A 22891-nucleotide genomic window follows, 5' to 3' on the forward strand; every position below is an offset into this window, starting at 1 on the left:
TGTTCTTCATTATGCTCTCTGAGCTTTTAACGGACCTCTGAGACTATCACAGTGCAGGTGCATTTATACGGAGACTTGATTACACACAGGTGGATTGTATTTATCATCATTAGTCATTTAGGTCAACATTGGATCATTCAGAGATCCTCACTGAACTTCTGGAGAGAGTTTGCTGCACTGAAAGTAAAGGGGCTGAATAATTTTGCACGCCCAATTTTTCAGTTTTTGATTTGTTAAAAAAGTTTGAAATATCCAATAAATGTCGTTCCACTTCATGATTGTGTCCCACTTGTTGTTGATTCTTCACACAAAAATAGTTTTATATCTTTATGTTTGAAGCCTGAAATGTGGCAAAAGGTCGCAAAGTTCAAGGGGGCCGAATACTTTCGCACGGCACTGTACATATCTCCCTGTCATATTGCATTATTTATGCAGCAGCATACCAGTTGGAGGCCACTGTTCTTGGGGACCTTGAATGCTGCATACATTTTTTGGTTACCCTTCCCCAGATCTGTGACTTGATACAATCCTGCCTTTCGATATCCTGTCCAATCAATCAATTGAATTTACAACAGTTGGACTCCAATCAAGTTGTTGAAACATCTCGAGGACGATTAATGGAAACAAGATGCACCTGAGCTCAATGTCGAGTCTCATCGCAAAGGGTCTGAACACTTATGTAAGCAAGGCATCTGTTTTTAATACATTTGCTAAACATTTTAAAAACCTGTTTTCCCTTTGACTTAGTGTCCCCATGAGTGACAGAACAATGAGCCAATCCCGGCACAACTAGAGAGCATTACCAACTCTCCTTATTTTCTGCTGGCTGCTCCACCACCACCACAGAAAGCACTGAGCTAGGCTGAAACACCTACATTTTGGAGCTGCCTTACTCAAGAAAGAAAAAAAAGACACTGTTTGTATGCTGCTTTATTAACTAAATTCTAAAATTGTTTTACATTGTTTGCAAACTGATATGTGACAAGTATTAATGTCCCACCTTCCCTGAATGACCCGTCGCCATTGGTATACCAGAGCACATAGAGGTGTATGGCTGTAGGCTGGTGGAGGTGTTTGCTTACTTGTGGAAACTTTTAGTGGAAGTTTCAATTCATTGTAGATACTACAGACGACGTATATAGTGATGTAGATGCCAAAGCGTTTCCCACGTAACAAAAGTTCTGATGCTGCCTAGACCTGCGCGCACTTCATGATAGGCTATGAATGAGCGTTGTTGAGCAAGACGATATATGATATTGACAGCATCTTTAGGTCATTATATGCATATTCGAATAGGCTGCGCCGGTCGGCGAGGTGACAAGCAAAGGACATACTGAAGTTACATTTTGGATGCAGATGCGCATGGATTGCAGGTGTTGTATTGCCTATTTCCAACTCCTTGGAATATCCGTCAATGATTTAACACAATTTAAAGCTGATAAATAAGATCATGGGGGGAGATCAACTCGATGCCAACGCAAGCTGGAATTACATGCACAACGACTCAACCAAAATGTGGAGCGACAACGCATTCACAGCGCCTGTCATGGTCATTCTTTTGATGATGATGGTAACTTTAGTGGTTGTGATAGTTTTGGGAAACGCTTTGGTCATTTTCGCCTTTAAAGTAGACAAGAGTCTGAGGAGGCAAAGCAACTATTACTTCCTGAATCTCGCCATATCGGATTTTCTTGTTGGTGAGAACATTTTATGATTATTAAATGAAGTACATTGTTATTGCATGTTGTCATTTGCAATCATTGTCTTATTTAAAGTAATTTATTGGTCTGTCTGTTTGAGTGAGAATGATAAACAGTACAATATGAGGAATGTTATTTGTGGAACGCAACTCAGCCTGATGTTAGTGGTACAGGCTCCCATTAAAACATTGTTATAGACAGCAGACTTCCAGGAAGTCCAGATGAACAAATGTGGGCTCCGCTCCTCCTGGCAGAGTAGAATAAAAACATTTATTCAAGCGTAAGACTAACATGTATCCTAGCGGCTAGAGAAGCCAGATAACAACTGGACCGTTGCCAGTTCGAATCCTGGGTCGACGGGAAGAATAAAACATCTGTCGGGAATTGAGCTTGCAACTGGAGGGTTGCTGGTATCAAACCTAGATTCCATTGCCTGCTGTTGTGCCCTTGAGCAATGCACTTAACCCCCCACAACATCAGTTCTCATGTGGCAGCTCATGCACCTCTGTGATGTGTCTTTCAGAGGGGTTGGTTAAAAGTCAAAGTCACATTTTGGTTGACCCAATATTGACCAATAAAGTAATTTTAACAAGTGTAATTCCTCTCCTCTCTCCCCATCTGGTTTTCCAGGGGCATTCTGCATTCCAGTGTACATCCCATACATCCTGACAGGGAGATGGATGTTGGGCAGAGGACTGTGCAAACTGTGGCTGGTCATGGACTACTTGCTCTGTACTGCCTCTGTCTTCAACATTGTCCTGATCAGCTATGACCGCTTCCTCTCTGTCACCAGAGCGGTGAGTAGGAGGAACCTTATGGCCTTGAATTAGTTCGTGGGAATGCCTTGAGACGGGGATACCATACACACAATTGTCAGTTCTTAATTAAAGCCCCCTTGCAGTCTTTTTCATTTTATTTATGCATCATCACTGTATGTCTACTAAATCACTGTTTATTTCATGAAAATAAATCCAAATATGTTTTGTATCATTTATTTCCCTGAGCCTCCTTTTTAGCCGATACAGTTGCATACGTAGGATTTGTAGTACACAGAGTGACTATGACAAACAAACCGACCATCTGGATGAGCGTTTCAGACAGCGGGGTTACCCAGAGGAATGGCTGCATGACGCAAGGGAACGTTATAAAAATATGACCCAGGATGACAGCCTCACGCCCAAACCTCCCCGCCCTCCTGACCAACGCGTCCGATGCTTCCTTCAGTACTCCTCACTTGGTAAACAGTTCGACCACATCATTAAAAAAACACTGGTACACGTTGAGCACTGATCCACAACAGGAAAAGACGTTTAAAGAACCCCCGCGGGCCGTCTTCAGACGCCCCCCAACATCAGTCACATGGTGGTGAGGTCTGATCTTCCACCAGTGCCACGCAGTACATTTCTACACAATGTGTCAGACGGTAACTATAGATGTGGCGGGTGCACCCAGTGTAACTTCACGAACGAATGCACAATGTCCAATCACCCCATTACGGGCAAGCCAATTTAGATTAAGGGCATCATTACATGTTCCACAAAAATGGTGATATACCTGATCAAATGTATTTGTCTTCTATGTAAGAAAAACAAAACAAGTTCTGAAAACAAGGATAGCAGGACACAGGAGTAATATCAGGGCCCTTGACCAGAGAAACCCTGAGGCTGTGCATGTCATGGATGCTCGTCACAACATTAACTCTTTGGCATCGATCATGTCAATACACCCAGGATGGGCGGAGATACTGATAATCTATTATTGAAAGGAGAGTTGATTTCAGACCATTTCTTACCTGAATATGTCACCCTACTTTAATTTGTCTTGCCTTCCAGGTTACCCACTTGCTCATTTTGTAAATATATGTTATGTTCTGGAACCATTCCATGCACCCATCTCATTGTTATTTAATTATTAGAGACATGCAAATGTTTTTTACACCCACCATGCATCATGTCCGCAATGGTCATGTGAGGTGAAATGTGTAGATTTTGGGATGTGAGCAGTCAGTGTTTTTGACCTGACGAAGATCCGTTTCGGATGGAAACATTGTCAAGAAAGCGGTGAATTGGGAACTTTAACAGTGTGCTGGCCTTCTTGTTCTATACTAGTATTCTTTATTAGCCCAGCACCTATGTTTTTTAAGGAGGTGCGTGTGACCACAAACTTTTCTGAGCCTCCTTTTGCCATTGAAATGCTCATGTTGATCTTGTGGGCATGTTGATACAAATGTACATATACAACCCTGATTGGTGGAATGGATCGTTTAGACCAGGGATCATCGACTAGATTCAGCTGTGGGCCGATTATTGGTATTTTTTAAATACATTTTTAAACATTTATTTAGAATGTATTTATTTTTTCTTGAGTGGATGGTCAGGGGGATGGAGCATAATTACATATTTATAGACTGCAAATTGACCGCAAGAAGGCCGAACAGATATATTATTTGACTAAAACATAATTTCAAACCGTTCTTTCATTTGAATATGATCACATACACTACCGGTCAAAAGTTTTAGAACACCTACTCATTTAAGTATAATTTGAAAACTATTTTCTACATTGTAGAATAATTGTGAAGACATCAAAACTGTTAAATAACACATGGAATCATGTAGTAACTAAAAAAAGTGTTAAACAAATCAAAATATATTTGAGATTTTTCAAAGTAGCTACTCTTTGCCTTGATGACAACTTTGCACACTTGTCATTCTCTCAACCAGCTTCACCTGGAATGATTTTCCAGCAGTCTTGAAAGAGTTCCCACATATGCTGAGCACTTGTTGGCTGCTATTCCTTCACTCAGTGGTCCAACTCATCCCAAACCATCTCAATTGGGTTGAGGTTGGGTGATTGTGGAGGCCAGGTCATCTGATGCAGCACTCCATCACTCTCCTTGGTCAAATAGCCCTTACACAGCCTGGAGGTGTGTTGTGTGCTGCAATTTCTGAGGCTGGTAACTCTAATGAACTTATCCTCTGCAGCAGAGGTACCTCTGGATCTTCCTTTCCTGTGGTGGTCCTTATGAGAGCCAGTGTCATCATAGCTCTTGATGGTTTTTGTGACTGCATTCTTTCCGAATTGACTGACCTTCATGTCTTAAAGTAATGATGGACTGTCGTTTCTCTTTGCTTATTTGAGCTGTTCTTGCCATAATATGGACTTGGTCTTTTACCAAATAGGGCTATCTTCTGTATACCACCTCTGCCTTGTCACAACACAACTGATTGGCTCAAACTCATTAAGAAGGAAAGAAATTCCACAGATTAACTTTTAACAAGGCACACCTGTTCATTGAAATGCATTCCAGGTGACTACCTCATGAAGCTAGTTGAGAGAATACCAAGAGTGTGGAAAGCTGTCATCATGGCAAAATAAAATATATTTGTATTTGTTTAACCCTTTTTTGGTTACAAGCTGATTCCATATGTGTTATTTCATAGTTTTGATGTCTTCTCTATTATTCTATAATGTAGAGAATAGTAAAAAATAAAGAAACATCTTTGAATGAGTAGGTGTCCAAACCTTTGACTGGTACTGTATATATAAACTAAGCAAAAAAAGAAGTCCTCTCACTGTCAACTGTGTTTATTTTCATCAAACTTCATGTGTAAATATTTGTATGAACATAAGATTCAACAACTGAGACATCAACGGAACAAGTTCCACAGACATGTGACGAACATAAATTGAATAATGTGTCCCTGAACAAAGGAGGGGGGGGGGTCAAAATCAAGAGTAACAGTCAGTATGTGGTGTGACCACCAGCTGCATTAAGTACTGCAGTTCATCATCTCCTCATGGACTGTACCAGATTTGCCAGTTCTTGCTGTGAGATATTACCCCACTCTTCCACCAAGGCACCTGCAAGTTCCCGGATATTTCTGGTGGGGAATGGCCCTAGCCCTCACCCTCCAATCCAACAGGTCCCAGAAGTGCTCAATGGGATTGAGATCTGTGCTCTTCGCTGGCCATAGCAGAACACTGACATTCCTGTCTTGCAGGAAATCACGAACAGAACGAGCAGTATGGCTGGTGGCATTGTCATGCTGGATCGTCATGTCAGGACGGTCCCTCCACCTCGAAGTCGATCCCGCTCCAGAGTACAGGCCTAGGTGTAACGCTCATCCCATCGACAATAAATGCGAATCCAACCATCACCCCTGGTGAGACAAAACCGTGACTTGTCATTGAAGAGCACTTTTTGCCAGTCCTGTCTGGTCCAGCGACGGTGGGTTTGTGCCCATAGGTGACGGTGTTGCTGTGATGTTTGGTTCAGGACCTGCCTCACAACAGGCCTACAAGCTCTCAGTCCAGACTCTCTCAGCCTATTGCGGACAGTCTGAGCACTGATGGAGGAATTGTGCGTTCCTGGTGTAACTCAGGCAGTTGTTGTTGCCATCCTGTACTGTCCCTCAGCTGTGATGTACCGATCCTGTTCAGGTGTTATAACACGTGGTCTGCCACTGCGAGGACGATCATCTGTCCATCCTGTCACTCTGTAGCGCTGTTTAGGCGTCTCGCAGTACGGACATTGAAATGCATTGCCCTGGCCACATCTGCAGTCCTCATGCCTCCTTGCCGCATGCCTAAGGACACTGGGTATCTTTCTCTTGGTGTTTTTCAGAGTCAGTAGAAAGGCCTCTTTAGTGTCCTAAGTCTTCATAACTGTGAACTTAATTGCCTACCTGTCTGTAAGCTGTTAGTGTCTTAACGACCATTCCACAGGTGCATGTTCATTTATGGTTCATTGAACAAGCATGGGAAACAGTGTTTAAACACTTTACAATGAAGATCTGTGAAGTTATTTGGATTTTACGAATTATCTTTGAAAGAAAAGGGGATTCTTTTTGTTTTTTTTGCTGAGTTTATATTATTGTAAAAAAATAACATTGTGATATGCAACTGCATCAAGTTTTCCCCCATCACACATTTAAAGTCAATAGTGGCGAACTACGCATCACCATGGGCAAATTACGTGCCCTCCAGGACACCTACTGCACCCGATGTCGCAGGAAGGCTAAAAATATCTTATCAAGGACAACATCCACATGAGCCACTGTCTGTTCACCCTGCTACCATCCAGAAGGCGAGGTCAGTACAGGTGCATCCAAGCTGGGACCGAGAGACTGAAAAACAGCTTTTATCTCAAGGCCATCAGACTGTTAAACAGTCATCACCAACACAAGAGGCTGCTGCCTACATACAGACTTGAAATCATTGGCCACTTTAATAAATAGATCACTAGTAACTTTAGAAATGCCACTTTAATAATGTTTACATATATTGCATTACTCATCTCATGTGTATATACTGTGATTTACACCTCTATTGCATCTTGCCTATGCCGCTCTATCTTCATCCATATATTTATATGTATATATTATTATTACATTCCTTTACTTATTTGTGTGTTAGGTAGTTGTTGTGGAATTGTTCGATTACATGTTAGATATTGCTGCACTGTCAGAACTAGAAGCACAAGCATTGTGCTACACTCACAATAACATCTGCTAACCATGTGTATGTGACCAATAACATTTGATTTGACTAGTTGTGGAATAATGTCAATGTGGCTTTGATTTGATTGTTTTTTTATTAGATTTTTTTATTTCACCTTTATTTAATCAGGTAGGCTAGTTGAGAACACCTTTATTTAACCAGGTAGGCTAGTTGAGAACAAGTTCTCATTTACAACTGCGACCTGGCCAAGATGAAGCATAGCAGTGTGAACAGACAACAACACAGAGTTACACATGGAGTAAACAATAAACAAGTCAATAACACAGTAGAAAAAAAGAGTCTATATACATTGTGTGCAAAAGGCATGAGGAGGTAGGCGAATATTTACAATTTTGCAGATTAACACTGGAGTGATAAATGATCAGATGGTCATGTACAGGTAGAGATACTGGTGTGCAAAAGAGCAGAAAAGTAAATAAATATAAACAGTATGGGGATGAGGTAGGTAAATTGGGTGGGCTATTTACCGATCGACTATGTACAGCTGCAGCGATCGGTTCGCTGCTCAGATAGCAGATGTTTGAAGTTGGTGAGGGAGATAAAACTCTCCAACTTAAGCTATTTTTATTTTTTACAATTCGTTCCAGTCACAGGCAGCAGAGAATTGTAGCCGAGAGCTTTATATTTATGACAGTTTGCGATGTAAACATTTTAAAAAATGTATGTACTTACAGAATTGCTTGGCAAGCTACTCATAGGTCGACTGCGAGCTACTCATAGGTCGACTGCGAGCTACTGGTAGCTCCTGATCTACTGGTTGTAGACCCCTGCTCTAGAGCATACCCCGCTTACCCCTTCAATTTGGGAGGATATATTTAGGAGGACACACAAGCTGAAATTCCAGGCATTTTCTTTCAAACAGCTCTTACACTGAAATGGCATTATCATCATTTTCATAATTTCAGAGTATAATTTCGACCTCAGAATGGAAATATCATTAAAAATACATGGACATCATGTTTTTGACGCTGTGTCTTATTAGTGGATACTCACACTGCTCTCAGGGCAGGTCTGCCAGTTTTGACTAGCAGTTACATTTCGTAGCAGGTTCAAACTTATACAGCAGGTTAGGAGAGTTAACGTGGCAGGTTAGGATAATTAGGTTAAGGTTAAGAAAAGGGTTAGGGTTAGCTAAAATGCTGAAATTGTCCAAGCCATGACTTGAACATGTCAAGTTACAACCAGGCCTGCCCTGAGAACAGTCTTGGTTTCCACTAATATGAAGCTTATTTTTAATGCACTGCACTTTAACTCTTGATGTTGGTTGCCATTGTTTTCATTTTGCTTGACAACTTGCAGAGGAAATGTTGCCTGAGACAGAAAGAGGTGAGAGAGGAGAGTGAGAGTTTGGTAAACCATTCCACGCATTCTCTTGAACATTTAGGCACTTAAACCATAGTGCTGTTTTTCTAAGAACCAAACAAATGTAAGTGCTCAATTATTATTGAAAGGGTCAAGACCCCCGTCAGGTGTGTTGCTGGTACTATTTAATGAAGCTGCCAGTTGAGTACTTGTGAGGCGTCTATTTCTCAAACTAGACACTCTAATGTACTTGTCCTCTTGCTCAGTTGTGCACCGGGGCCTCCCCCTCTTCCTATTCTGGTTAGGACCAGTTTGCGCTGTTCTGTGAAGGGAGTAGTACACAGCGTTGTATGAGATCTTCAGTTTCTTGGCAATTTCTTGCATGGATTAGCCTTCAATTCTCAGAACAAGAATAGACTGACGAGTTTCAGAAGAAAGTTAATTGTTTATGCCATTTTGAGCCTGTAATCGAACCCACAAATGCTGATGCTCCAGATACTCAACTAGTCTAAAGAAGGCCAGTTATATAGCTTCTTTAATCAGCACAAAAATGTTCAGCTGTCCTAACATAATTGCATAAGGGTTGATCAATTAGCCTTTTAAAATGATACAGTTGGATTAGCAAACACAACGGCCTCTGTACGCCTATGTATTCCATTTTTTTTTATCAGCCGTTTCCAGCTACAATAGTCATTTACAACATTAACAATGTCTACGCTGTATTTCTAATCAATTTGATGTTACTTTAATGGACCAAACAAAATTGCTTTTCTTTCAAAAACAAGGACATTTCTAAGTGACCCCAAACTTTTGAACGGTAGTGTTTTTGCATCAGTCTCGTCTTTTGTGGGCATTTTGAAGTTTATAGCATAATGCATCAGCGATTTAAGCAGTGTTATAGAACACTTTATATCATCTGGATAATTATTTGAAAATGTAAAGCAATAGCTATAATTTTCTTTCTTTTGTTGACATAGTCCTAAAATGTTTTGCTTGTCAGCCATCAAGTTTTTAAGATGTGTAACATTCAAAATACAGAAATGGAATTTGATGGAGCATTGGTGGAGCGTCACAGCGCTGTCTCTCTAACAGCAACATGTAAAGGCTCGCTGGGCATGGACAGGCTAAATATTTTGCGCCCCTGCTTAAGCATCAGCACTCATGCCACTGAGTGAGAAGTTATTGTTTTTGGGCAAAGTAATGTGAGGTGTTGTTGGAGATGCATCTTGGTCAGTTTAGCTCGGAAAATGCAGCCCTAGTCAAACTGCTGCTCTCGGCGGCTGCCTAATAATGCCTAATGGGCAGGTGTGGGCTTCTCCTCTTCAGCCAGAGGAATGAGGTTTCAAATCTGAAAAGCTTGGCCGCCATCGCTTAAATATAATATTAAAATAAATGATAGGGAATGCACCTTATTAGGGCCACTGACTGAACTGTCACAATCAGTTTAACCATAACAATTACTGTGCAAAATGTCTTTGTCGTAGGTAATCTGTGATGTGCAGAACTTTTAGCAACAGAATGTGGCAGAGAGCGTATACATATTTATATGAACTTATTTAAACTGACTGTCTTTCGTACCAAACAACACCATCTCTGAAGTTAGACTTTCAGAAATGGGCACAGACACTGTCACCTGCTTTCATTGTGCCAATTTAAATCATTTGTAGCATCAGTGACTGGATGTGCATATGCCAGTTGACTGATCATTCCTTCTCTAGTGTCTTACTTGCCCATTGGGCACAGACGTCAGTTACATGTCTAGTTTTGATTTACATTTGGTTGAGTTGTCAACCAAATGACAAATTAGACGAGGTACGATCACGAATATCCTACCAACTGGACATCAAAACCTGTAATTTCCTGTGTTTCTCTCGGAATCGTGGCTGAATGACGACATGGATATACGCTGCACTGGCAAGATAGAACAGCACGCGATGAGGGGGGTGGTCTGTGCATATTTGTAAATAACAACTGGTGCACAAAATCTAAGGATGTCTCTAGATTTTGCTCGCCTGAAGAAGAGTATATTGTGATAAATTGCAGGGCACACTACTTGCCTAGAGAGTTTTCAGCTATACCTTCGTGGCTGTTTATTTATCACCACAAACAGATGCTGGCACTAAGACCACACTCGGTCAGCTGTGTAAGGAAATAAGCAAACAGGAAACCACTCACCCAGAGGCAGCACTCCTAGTGAAATTGAGAATACTACAACTATAATTGAGAATTTCAATAAGCATTTTTCTACGGCTGGCCATGCTTTCCACCTGGCTACCCCTACCCCGATCAACAGCAATGCACCCCCCACAACAACTCGCTTAAGCCTTCCCCATTTCTCCTTCTCCCAAATCCAGTCAGCTGATGTTCTGAAAGAGCTGCACATCTGGACCCCTACAAATCAGCCGGTCTAGACAATCTGGACCCTTTCTTTTTAAAAATGATCTGCCGAAATTGTTGCCACCCCTATTACTAGCCTGTTCAACCTCTGTTTTGTGTCGTCTGAGATTCCCAAAGATTGGAAAGCAGCTGCGGTCATCCCCCTCTTCAAAGGGGGGGACACTCTTGACCCAAACTGCTACAGATTTATATCTATCCTACCCTACCTTTCTAAGGTCTTCGAAAGCCAAATCAACAAACAGATTACCGACCATTTCGAATCTCACCATACCTTCTCTGCTATGCAATCTGGTTTCAGAGCTGGTCATGGGTGCACCTCAGCCACGCTCAAGGTGGCCATCGATAAGAAACATTACTGTGCAGCCGTATTAATTGATCTGGCCAAGGCTTTCGACTGTCAATCACCACATCCTCATCGGCAGACTCGACAGCCTTGGTTTCTCAAATGATTGCCTCACCTGGTTCACCAACTACTTCTCTGATAGAATTCAGTGTTTCAAATCTGAGGGTCTGCTGTCCGGACCTCTTGCAGTCTCTGTGGGGCTGCCACAGGGTTCAATTCTTGGACTGACTCTCTTCTCTGTATACATCAATGATGTCGCTCTTGCTGCTGGTGAGTCTCTGATCCACCTCTACGCAGACGACACCATTCTGTATACTTCTGGCCCCTCTGGATACTGTGTTAACAACCCTCCAGGCAAGCTTCAATGCCATACAACTCTCCTTCCATGGCCTCCAATTGCTCTTAAATACAAGTAAAACTAAATGCATGCTCTTCAACCGATCCCTGCCTCCACCTGCCCGCCTGTCCAACATCACTACTCTGGACGGCTCTGACTTAGAATATGTGGACAACCACAGATACCTAGGTGTCTGGTTGACTGTAAACTCTCCTTCCAGACCCACATAAAACATCTCCAATCCAAAGAAAAATCTAGAATTGGCTTCCTATTTCACAACAAAGCATCCTTCACTCATGCTGCCAAATATGCCCTTGTAAAACTGACCATCCTACCAATCCTCGACTTCGGCGATGTCATTTACAAAATAGCCTCCAATACCCTACTCAACAAATTGGATGCAGTCTATCACAGTGCCATCCGTTTTGTCACCAAAGCCCCATATACTACCCACCATTGCGACCTGTACGCTCTCGTTGGCTGGTTGGCTGGTCGTTGGCTGGTCCTCGCTTCATACTCGTCGCCAAACCCACTGGCTCCATGTCATCTACAAGACCCTGCTAGGTAAAGTCCCCCCTTATCTCAGCTCGCTGGTCACATAGCATCACCCACCTGTAGCACGCGCTCCAGCAGGTATATCTCTCACCCCCAAAACCAATTCTTCCTTTGGCCGCCTCTCCTTTCAGTTCTCTGCTGCCAATGACTGGAACGAACTTCAAAAATATCTGAAACTGGAAGCACTTATCTCCTTCACTAACTTTAAGCACCAGCTGTCAGACTAGCTCACAGATTACTGCACCTGTACATAGCCCACCTATAATTTAGCCCAAACAACTACCTCTTTCTCTACTGAATTTATTTTATTTATTTATTTTGCTCCTTTGCACCCCATTATTTTTATTTCTACTTTGCACATTCTTCCACTGCAAATCAACCATTCCAGTGTTTTACTTGCTATATTGTATTTACTTTGCCACCATGGCCTTTTTTGCCTTTACCTCTCTTATCTCACCTCATTTGCTCACATCGTATATAGACTTGTTTATACTGTATTATTGAATGTATGTTTTTTTTACTCCATGTGTAACTCTGTGTCGTTGTATGTGACGAACTGCTTTGCTTTATCTTGGCCAGGTCGCAATTGTAAATTAGAACTTGTTCTCAACTTGCCTACCTGGTTAAATAAAGGTGGAATTAAAAAAAAATAGTGGCCGGAGACTTTAATACAGGGAAACTTAAATCAGTTCTACCAAATTTCTATCAACATGTTAAAAATGCAACCAGAGGGAAAACAATTCTAGATCACCTCAGATCACCTACTCCACACAGAGATGTGTACAAAGCTCTCCCTTGCCCTCCATTTTGTAAATTTGACCACAACTCCATCCTCCTGATTCCTGCTTACAAGCAAAAATGAAAGCAGGAAGCACCAATGACTCGGTCCATAAAAAGTGGTCAGATGAAGCAGATGCTAGACTACAGAACTGTTTTGCTATCACAGGCTGGAACATGTTCCGGGATTCTTCTGATGGCATTGAGGAGTACACCACATCAGTTACTGGCTTTATCAATAAGTGCATTGAGGACGTCGTCCCCACAGTGACTGTATGTACATACCCCAACCAGAAGCCATGGATTACAGGAAACATTCGCACTGAGCTAAAGGGTAGAGCTGACACTTTCAAGGTGCAGGATTCTAACCCGGAAGCTTACAAGAAATCCTGCTATGCCCTGCGACGGACCATCACACAGGCAAAGCGTCAATACAGGGCTAAGATTGAATCATACACCGGGGCTCTGACGCTCGTCTTATGTTGCAGGGCTTGCACACTATTACAGACTACAAAGGGAAGCACATCCACGAGCTGCCCAGTGACACGAGCCTACCAGATGAGCTAAATCACTTCTATGCTTGCTTTGAGGCTAGCAACACTGAGGCATGCATGAGAGCATCAGCTGTTCCAGACGACTGTGTGATCACGCTCTCCGTAGCCGACGCGAGTAAGACCTTTAAACAGGTCAACATACACAGGCCACAGGACCAGACGGTTTACCAGGCCGTGTGCTCCGGGCATGTGCTGACCAACTGGCAGGTGTCTTCACTGCTATGTTCAACATGTCCCTGATTGTGTCTGTAATTCCAGCATATTTCAAGCAGACCACCATAGTCCCTGTGCCCAAGAACACAAAGGCAACCTGCCTAAATGACTACAGACCCATAGCACTCACGTCCGTAGCCATGAAGTGCTTGGAAAGGCTGGTAATGGCTCACATCAACACCATTATCCCAGAAACCCTAGACCCACTCCAATTTGCATAACGCCCAAACAGATCCACAGATGATGCAATCTCTATTGCACTCCACACTGCCCTTTCCCACCTGGACAAAAGGAACACTTATGAGGGCCTCCCGGGTGGCGCAGTGGTCAAGGGCGCTGTACTGCAGCGCCAGCGGGCCGGGCGCAGTGCGCGCTAACCAAGGCTGCCAGGTGCACGGCGTTTCCTCCAACACATAGGTGCGGCTGGCTTCCGGGTTGGATGTGCGCTGTGTTAAGAAGCAGTGCGGCTTGGTTGGGTTGTGTATCGGAGAACGCATAAATTTCAACCTTCGTCTCTCCCGAGCCCGTACGGGAGTTGTAGCGATGAGAGAAGATAGTAGCTACTAAACAATTGGATACCACGAAATTGGGGAGAAAAAGGGTTAAAAAAATACATAAATTAAATGTGAGAATGCTATTCATTGACTACAGCTCAGCGTTCAACACCATAGTACCCTCAAAGCTCATCACTAAGCTAAGTCTCCTGGGACTGAACACCTCCCTCTGCAACTGGATCCTGGACTTTCTGATGGGCAGCCCCCAGGGTAGGTAAGCAACACATCTGCAATGTTGATGACTTGCAAAATCCAATTAGTTTTTCCACATTGTCAACACAGACTTTTTGGGTTGAAATGATGTGGAAACAATGTTGACTCAACCAGTTTTCCCCCAGTTGTCAGATCCTTTGAATGAGTTAAGGCAGATAAAGGAGAGAGGGATGTTGTGTATAATGTTCTGTTTTGTTTCACCAAAAGACAGGGTGAAGTAAACTCTTCACAGCACCCAATCTGAATTCAAATGACCAGATACCTATTCTGACCCACCTGGGAGAATAAACCCGAATAGTCGAAGTCATTCCCTCCTTTTTACTGGCTGACGCGAAACCTATGGTCATGTTTGTGCAGAGCCATATGACTGTGCAGAGCCATATGACTGTGCAGAGCCGTCATGTTTGTGCAGAGCCATATGACTGTGCAGAACCGTCATGTTTGTGCAGAGCCATATGACTGTGCAGAACCGTCATGTTTGTGCAGAGCCATATGACTGTGCAGAGCCATATGACTGTGCAGAGCCATATGACTGTGCAGAGCCATATGACTGTGCAGAGCCATATGACTGTGCAGAACCATACTTTTATAGAGTCCTTGGTATACAAGAGCGCAAAGAGGTCTATGGCTGTAGGCTAATTGAGGTGTACTAGGGGAAACATTTAGCGCTGATCAACCGTTCTGATTCTGCCAAGACCAGCGCTTACTTCATAGGCTATAGATGAGTGTTGGTGATCAAGAAGATTGAGTATATTGACATCTTCTTTAGTTCTGTGTGAGTGTGTCATATCGACCATTTTTGAGTAGGTTGCTTCTGTCGGCGACGTGTCCAGCAAAGGACATACTAAAGATACATACTGAATTAAAATAAACTATAGGGAACGAATGTATCAGATACCTTATTAGACCACTGACTGAACTGTCACAATCAGTTTAACCATAACAATTACTGCACAAAATGTATTGGTAGTAAGTGATCTGTGGTGTAAAAAAAACTCCTATTTTAGCAACACAATGTGGCAGAGAGCGTAGAAATATTTGTATATATTTATTTAAACCGACTCTCGTACCAAACAACATCATCACTGAATTCAGAAATGGGCACAGACAGTGTCACCCACTTTCCTTATGCCAAATGAAATCATTTGTGCCATCAGTGACTGGATGTGCATATGCCAGGTGACTGATCATTCCTTCTCTAGTGTCTTTGTATGAGGTAAAGCATACAAAGCACAGTAGACAAAGGAGAGTAATACTGTGTATAATGTTCTGTTTTGTTTCACCAGCACAACACTTAACATCAGAGGCATGAATACAAATGAAACTAGAGAGGCCGAGGCTCTCCTTTAAGCCACGCGACATTACGCTTTGATCATAGACATCCTCCAGTTTCTATGATCCTCCAGTTTCCCTCCAATCAATCAGTAGAGAGAAAGAGATGGTCGGCGGCCAAGGAGCGGCATTTTGCCTTAAAGCACTTTCCTCCCAACTTGAAATAGAAGTGGCAGGCCGTCACATATTGTAGAGCATCTGAAGTGAAAAGGAAAGATTGGGATCAAGATGGAGATGTAGGGTCAGTACAGGTGGTGCAAGTTGAGCTTTTTCCGATAGAAATTGGATCAAATCTAAGAGAGGATGTTGAAGAACTTCATTGAAGCTCATGAAGCAGACTAGGCTGGGGGGAATGTACCAAGACATCTCCTTAGAGAGCCCTACAAGACTAGGGCTTGTTACTGACCTGACCAGGAAAGACACCTAGAACTCCAAGCCCTATACACTACCTGGTAGGTGGTCACATGGTCCTGGTCACTCCCTAGTGCAAGTTCAAGGGTGGACCGCGTACTTATATTACACACTGTAAGTTTACATATATTGTGTACATATATTACACACTAACTTTCATCCTCACAACCAGGTTTCCATCCAACCTTTTTATGCAGGTAATATACATGTCGGATGAAAAATCTCATCTCTGATGGAAACGGCACATTTGTCTGTAAACTTTGCAAATGTCACCAAAACCAAAAATATGCTAGACAAGGTGGGGTCTTTTTTTTCAACCAGTGAGCACCGAGACGTTCATGGACGTTGAAAAGTAGTTGAAATTTGGTCCAACCTGGCTATGATTTCAACGTTCACAGATGTCCACAGTTGTTTTTTGGTCATGTCCAGACCAGCCTTGATTTTAACGTCCTGACATAGACATCCATGATTGGTTAAGATTTGGTCCAAATGTGAACCAATCATAGTTGCCACAAGTTTTGACAGCTCAGTACGTAACAGTACAGTAGAGCACAGTATAGTACACTAAAGAAAATGTAGAGTGTAGATCAATACATTACAGTAGAGTACAGTAAAGAAGTAGAGTAGAGTACAGTAAAGTAGAGTATAGTACATTACGGTACAGTAGCGCTACTGTGCTGAACTTTGATGTCCAAACCTGTGAAACATAGACGTCTAGGATTGGTTCAGATTCGGTCCTGTTCAGACCAACTAAATGCGGTCCTGTTTGGTGGTGGAGCTCATTAAAGTAATAGCCAGTGTGTAGAATAACACCCAAATATGTAAAGGAAGATGTTGCATATTTATACCTTTGTGTACACATTTAGGATACATAACCATGAAGAGAATGATATTCATATCAATAATTATACATTTCTGTGTAGTATAGATCAGGGACCCATGATGAAATTCTGTTATCGGATGTATATTATTAATATTATTATGCATTTCAATAACCAAAGTAGGTGTCATAGCTGACACCCCATGTTTTCTGCAGATATCTTGAATGTTAATTTGGAGCAGATATTTAAGGGTTTTTGAAAACGTGGACATTTTTAAACGTTACTAAACTTTGCATCTGCGCAATTCTACCAGTAGATGTGTTTTTGTCAAATGTACTGTGTAAATTGTTAAAAGTAGTCATTGTGCATAAAGTTGTTGTCACTTGTGCTCCCTCTTTGGCCTCTAGGTCACCAGGCTGCTCGTTATGGCGCACACCTGTCACCATCGTTACGCGCATTATGACACTCACCTGGACTCCATCACCTTCTTGATTACCTCCCCTATATATGTCACTCCCTTTGGTTCCTTCCCCAGGCATCATTGTTTCAGTTTCCTGTCTGCGTTGTTTGTGTCTCTTGTTTTGTATTGTGTTTCATTTATTTATTAAAACACACACTCCCTGAACTTGCTTCCCGACTCTCAGCGCACATCGTTACAGTTGTATGGTTTATTGAACATTGAAATCAATGGTTTTTGTTTGGCATACATTATAAGAAAACAACCTGAGTCTGTGCAATTCAGTTATCGTGGAATTGCCCTTTACAAACCAACATCCAGACAGAATGAGTCATAACACAACAAAGCCCAAAATCATTAATCATGTCCATCATCTTTGTCTCTTGTTTCCGCCAGGTGAGCTACCGTGCCAGACAGGGTATGACCCACCAAGCCATCATGAAGATGATAGCAGTCTGGGTCCTGGCCTTTGTCCTCTATGGCCCTGCCATCATCTTCTGGGAGCTGGTGGTGGGGAAGAGCCGTGTCCCGGAGGATGAGTGCTACGCTGAGTTCTACTACACCTGGTACTTCCTCCTCAGTGCCTCGATGTTGGAGTTCTTCTCCCCCTTAATCTCCGTAACCTTCTTCAACCTCAGCATCTACCTCAACATACGTGGGAGGAGGCTCCGGAACAGAGATGAGACGAGTGGAAAGGCCCACGCGCCTGATGGACAGCCCCCTCCCCTGGGGAGAGGGGAATGCCTCCGCCTCACTTCCCTCTTCTCCCGGAACTCGGTAGTGGTTAAGAAGCTGTCTAGCACTGTGTCGGTCCAGGAGAGGGGATCAGGTTCGGGGTCCTTCCACTCCCAGATCTTACATCCCCCCTTGGAGCGGCAGGACACCTCCACTAGGGGCACACAGCGCAGCTGCCTGTCAAGGGACAAGAAGATTGCCAAGTCGCTGGCTGTCATCGTGTGTGTGTTTGCTGTGTGCTGGGCGCCCTACACCCTCCTGATGATCATCAGAGCCGCCTGTAAGGGACGCTGCGTCCAGCACCACTGGTATGAGGTCACCTTCTGGCTGCTGTGGCTCAACTCGGCCATTAACCCTTTCCTCTACCCGCTCTGTCACAGCAGCTTCCGCAAGGCCTTCGGCAGGATCCTGTGTCCCAGACGAAGGGCAACTCAGCTGGCCACCAACTGACCTGCAGTATGGCCAATCACTTAAGGGCCTCTACTGTATCATGTGATGGATAGGCCAGTAGCCAGAGAGGTGGTGACACACACATGAAACACTTTACTGTACATAGACCCAAAGGAGATAATCAAGACTAAAACTGATACTTTAGCAATGAACATTTTTTAATGGAACAAAACAGATTGTCTTACATGTGATAGGCCAGTGGCCAGAGAAGTGGGGTGACTCTCGAAAGCCGAAATGACTCAAAGGTGATACTACCCACTGGCACAAACTGGTTGAATCAACGTTGTTTCAACGTAATTTGTCAACGTCTTGTGACGTGAAATTTAGGTGGGAAATACAAAAAGTCATCAACTGTTGTTTTGAGGGTGAAATTTCTACCACAGGATTATGTCGTCATGGTAACCAAATTTCAACAGACAAACCTTGTATAAAATATATACCTTTAAAACATCTTTAAAAGATCTTCAATGTCATATCCACTACCAAAATAAGAAAAAAAACAATAGGCTGGGCAGCACCTCCTACTGGAGAATGTATTTCTGTACAGATTCCCTTTAGTCTCCTACCCAAGGTTTTAACCAAGCCTAGCCCTGCTTAGCTAAGATATTTGTTACTGACTTACCAGTGCGATATCATGAGAATGACTTTTGCGAGTTCTCCACTTAATAACGATATAGATTCGCTGTTGCTTTCAAAGTCATCCCAAAAGGGTAGGTTTAACGTAGCAAATGAAAAGAGACCATACTTTATCATTCATGTACTGTATCATCAATGACGCTATTTAGGCCTATATACAGTAGAATCTGTAAAGTCATCAACCGGTATTGTTTCAGTTCAGCAGGCCTAGGCTTTCAAACTCTGGTTGATTTGAAATGTAATGATATGCAGTGATATTGAATCGTTTGGTTGTCAATGCAACCAGAGATCAACATTTGAAGGAGTTGTAAATCTTCTTTTTGACTATGTTCCGTCTGTGTCACTGACTTAATGAATCATTTCTATGTTTGATTCACGTCTCAAACTCAACCAAAAATCGAAGTTAAGGATTAGGATGGAGATGGAGACGTGAATCTGACATCATTTGTAGAATGACTGGAATTGAAGCCAGACTTAAATCAGTCGTACAGTTGGAACTTTGTATTTTGTATTTATTAAGGATCACCATTAGCTGCCTCCATCCAGGGCAGCAGCTACTCTTCCTGGGGTCCAGCAACATTAAGGCAATTATATACAATTAAAACTATTACATGACATTTCATTTCATACCACTTTTCACAACACATTAAGTGTGTTCCCTCAGGCCACTACTCTACTATAACATATTTACAACACAACATCCATGTGTGCGTGTGTGTCATCTCTTCACAGTCCCCTGTTCCATGAGGTATATTTTTAAAATCTGTTTTTTAAAATCTGATTGTCCTGCTTGCATCAGTTACCTGATGTGGAATAGAGTTCCATGTAGCCATGGCTCTATGTAGTACTGTGCGCCTCCCATAGTCTGTTCTTGACTTGGGATTGTGAAAAGATCTTTTGGTGGCATGTCTTGTGGGGTATGCATGTCTGAGCTGTGTGATAGTAGTTTAAACAGACAGCTCGATATATTCAGCATGTCAACACTTCTTACACAAACAAGTAGTGATGAAGTCAATCTCTACTCCACTTTAAGCCTTTACATGCATATTATTAATGTTATCTCTCCGAAAGCAGAAGATAAATCAGAAGATTTGTTGATATTTGGTTGTGTTGACTGCATTGATCACTTGCACCATGTACTTTTAATGTAATCTCAACTGCAATCCAGGTCATGTGTTTCTGTCATTAGATGCAGCACAGTGATAACACGTTAATCTGTTGAATACCTAAGCAAAATCTCAGACATTGTTTTCTCATTTGAACTTTGCTGTGTTTTTTTTTTAAAGCATTGATCGGTTATTAAACAAAACATCTGACATTGCTTTCCCATTGGAATTTGGTTGTTCTTTTAGATGACAACATGATGAAAATTCAACTAACTTTGGGCTGCCTTTTGGAGTGGGTGGATAGGACTATAGGTTGTAATCGCATTGATCAACGTCTTAACCAGATGTTACAGTACACAGGTATGCACGTTGAAATTACGTGGTGTTCCCAGGGTTAATGACCAAATCTGATATTTCACCAATGAAAATATTGGATGTAACAAAACCGATTGTCATATTGACTGCTGTTTACAAAAGTAGATTTGAAGAGTAGATTTGAATGTATTATGAGCTTGTGTATGGCAATGTTCGTTCTCTGTGAAGTCTGAATTTTGTGCAAATGTACAGTATTCATCTAATTATATGGCACCAAGGTACTATGTGGCCCATGTGAATTCATGCTTGTCATCAGTATCGTAAGACCAATATTTGGTGTATGAATACAAAACATTCATGTTTAACTTTGAGATCAAACCTCCAAAGTTTTTCATGTAGTACCTTTTGTATTATACTGTAACAAAGCAGGTTCATTCTGGCCCACCTCTCTCTACCTTTCACAGAAATAAAATAATAGAAAAAGCAACAGAAGTGTCATGTTTCTTTTTATTTTCAGAAACAGGCCACTACCTTCCTCTGCTGTCAGAAACAGGCCACTACCTTCCTCTGCTGTCAGAAACAGGCCACTACCTTCCTCTGCTGTCAGAAACAGGCCACTACCTTCCTCTGCTGTCAGAAACAGGCCACTACCTTCCTCTGCTGTCAGAAACAGGCCACTACCTTCCTCTGCTGTCAGAAACAGGCCACTACCTTCCTCTGCTGTCAGAAACAGGCCACTACCTTCCTCTGCTGTCAGAAACAGGCCACTACCTTCCTCTGCTGTCAGAAACAGGCCACTACCTTCCTCTGCTGTCAGAAACAGGCCACTACCTTCCTCTGCTGTCAGAAACAGGCCACTACCTTCCTCTGCTGTCAGAAACAGGCCACTTCCTTCCTCTGCTGTCAGAAACAGGCCACTACCTTCCTCTGCTGTCAGAAACAGGCCACTACCTTCCTCTGCTGTCAGAAACAGGCCACTACTGACCTCTATAGAAAATATTTCTTTGTCATCAAACATTGGCCAACATGAACTGATATGTTAACATTTATTAGGCTGAATTACCATATTGGCCAGATTAAATTGCTTTATACAAGAAGGCATTTTATTGTATGACAAACAGGTGGGAAATGAAAGTATTTGTTTCTTTTGTACCGTATTGGATAATGAACTTGGTGTACATGAGTAAATCAGCCACTAGATGTCATTGTGCATCTTCTAGCTTTTGTTTGTATCAACACCCTCTGTGTACCCATAGTTTATTTTATTTTTTACTTCATTTCACCTTCATTTAACCAGGTAGGCCAGTTGAGAACAAGTTCTCATTTACAACGGCGACCTGGCCAAGATAAAGCAAAGCAGGACGGCAAAACAACAACACAGAGTTACACATAAACAAACGTACAATCAATAACGCAATAGAAACATCTATGTACAGTGTGTGTAAATGTAGAAGAGTTGGGAGGTACGGCAATAAACAGGCCATGGAGGTGAAATAATTACAATTTAGCATTAACACTGGAATGACAGATGTGCAGATGATGTGCAAGTAGAGAATAGAGATACTGGGGTGAAAAAGAGCAAGAGGGTAAGTAACAATATGGGGGGGGGGTGACGTAGTTGGGTGTGCTATTTCCAGATGGGCTGTGTATACGTACAGTGATCGGTAAGCTGCTCTGACAGCTGATGCTTAATACTTAGTTACTGACTGCATCAATAGCCTCGATTGATTGAGACTAAAAATAAGCACAGATAAAATGATTAATTTGAGGCCTTTGTTTTCTTAGGCTACGCTCAGGCTAGGTTACGCTTTCTGCACTCAAGCAATCCATGTGTGAAATGTTTAACCCTGTCATTGTGATCATTTTATGCAGTGCTCTGTCATTGATTCAAAAAAAGCTGGCATCAACATTGGTCTGTTAGAAAGGATAAGGCACAGCCCTGTTTTGAGTACGTTGCTTTGGCTTCAATGAGACACAGTGCTTGACAAAGATTGACAAGTTATCTGTTGTTTTTAGTGAACTTTCCAGACCAAAACTTGCAGGTAAGTTCCACAAATTGGGCCACTGCTATGGAAAACGCTTCTGGGTCATCGACAGTAACTAAGTACTAAATCTTCCACAGACCACACTTGTTTAGAATGATGCTCCAAAATAAATTGT

The 22891-nt window shown here is 42.3% G+C and overlaps 1 protein-coding gene across 1 annotated transcript; it reads left to right on the top strand.

Moving 5' to 3' along the window:
* The first annotated feature begins 1057 nt into the window (after window positions 1-1057).
* Window positions 1058-20140, top strand: LOC124017589 (histamine H3 receptor-like). Its single transcript, XM_046332793.1, has 3 exons — window positions 1058-1697; window positions 2331-2497; window positions 17886-20140. Exons 1-3 carry the CDS (start codon window positions 1451-1453, stop codon window positions 18672-18674), a joined length of 1203 nt encoding a protein of 400 aa, XP_046188749.1. The 5' UTR covers window positions 1058-1450; the 3' UTR covers window positions 18675-20140.
* Window positions 20141-22891: the final 2751 nt, after the last annotated feature.

This window comes from Oncorhynchus gorbuscha, unplaced genomic scaffold (assembly GCF_021184085.1).
Source record: "Oncorhynchus gorbuscha isolate QuinsamMale2020 ecotype Even-year unplaced genomic scaffold, OgorEven_v1.0 Un_scaffold_28:::fragment_4:::debris, whole genome shotgun sequence".
Classification (NCBI taxonomy): domain Eukaryota; kingdom Metazoa; phylum Chordata; class Actinopteri; order Salmoniformes; family Salmonidae; genus Oncorhynchus; species Oncorhynchus gorbuscha.

Bases quoted from the DNA above. Each gene is read 5' to 3' on its own strand.
- LOC124017589 (XM_046332793.1), top strand. From the start codon at position 1,451: ATGGGGGGAGATCAACTCGATGCCAACGCAAGCTGGAATTACATGCAC. The intron at 1,698-2,330 runs GTGAGAACATTT...CTGGTTTTCCAG, and splicing joins CATATCGGATTTTCTTGTTG to GGGCATTCTGCATTCCAGTG. The intron at 2,498-17,885 runs GTGAGTAGGAGG...TGTTTCCGCCAG, and splicing joins TCCTCTCTGTCACCAGAGCG to GTGAGCTACCGTGCCAGACA.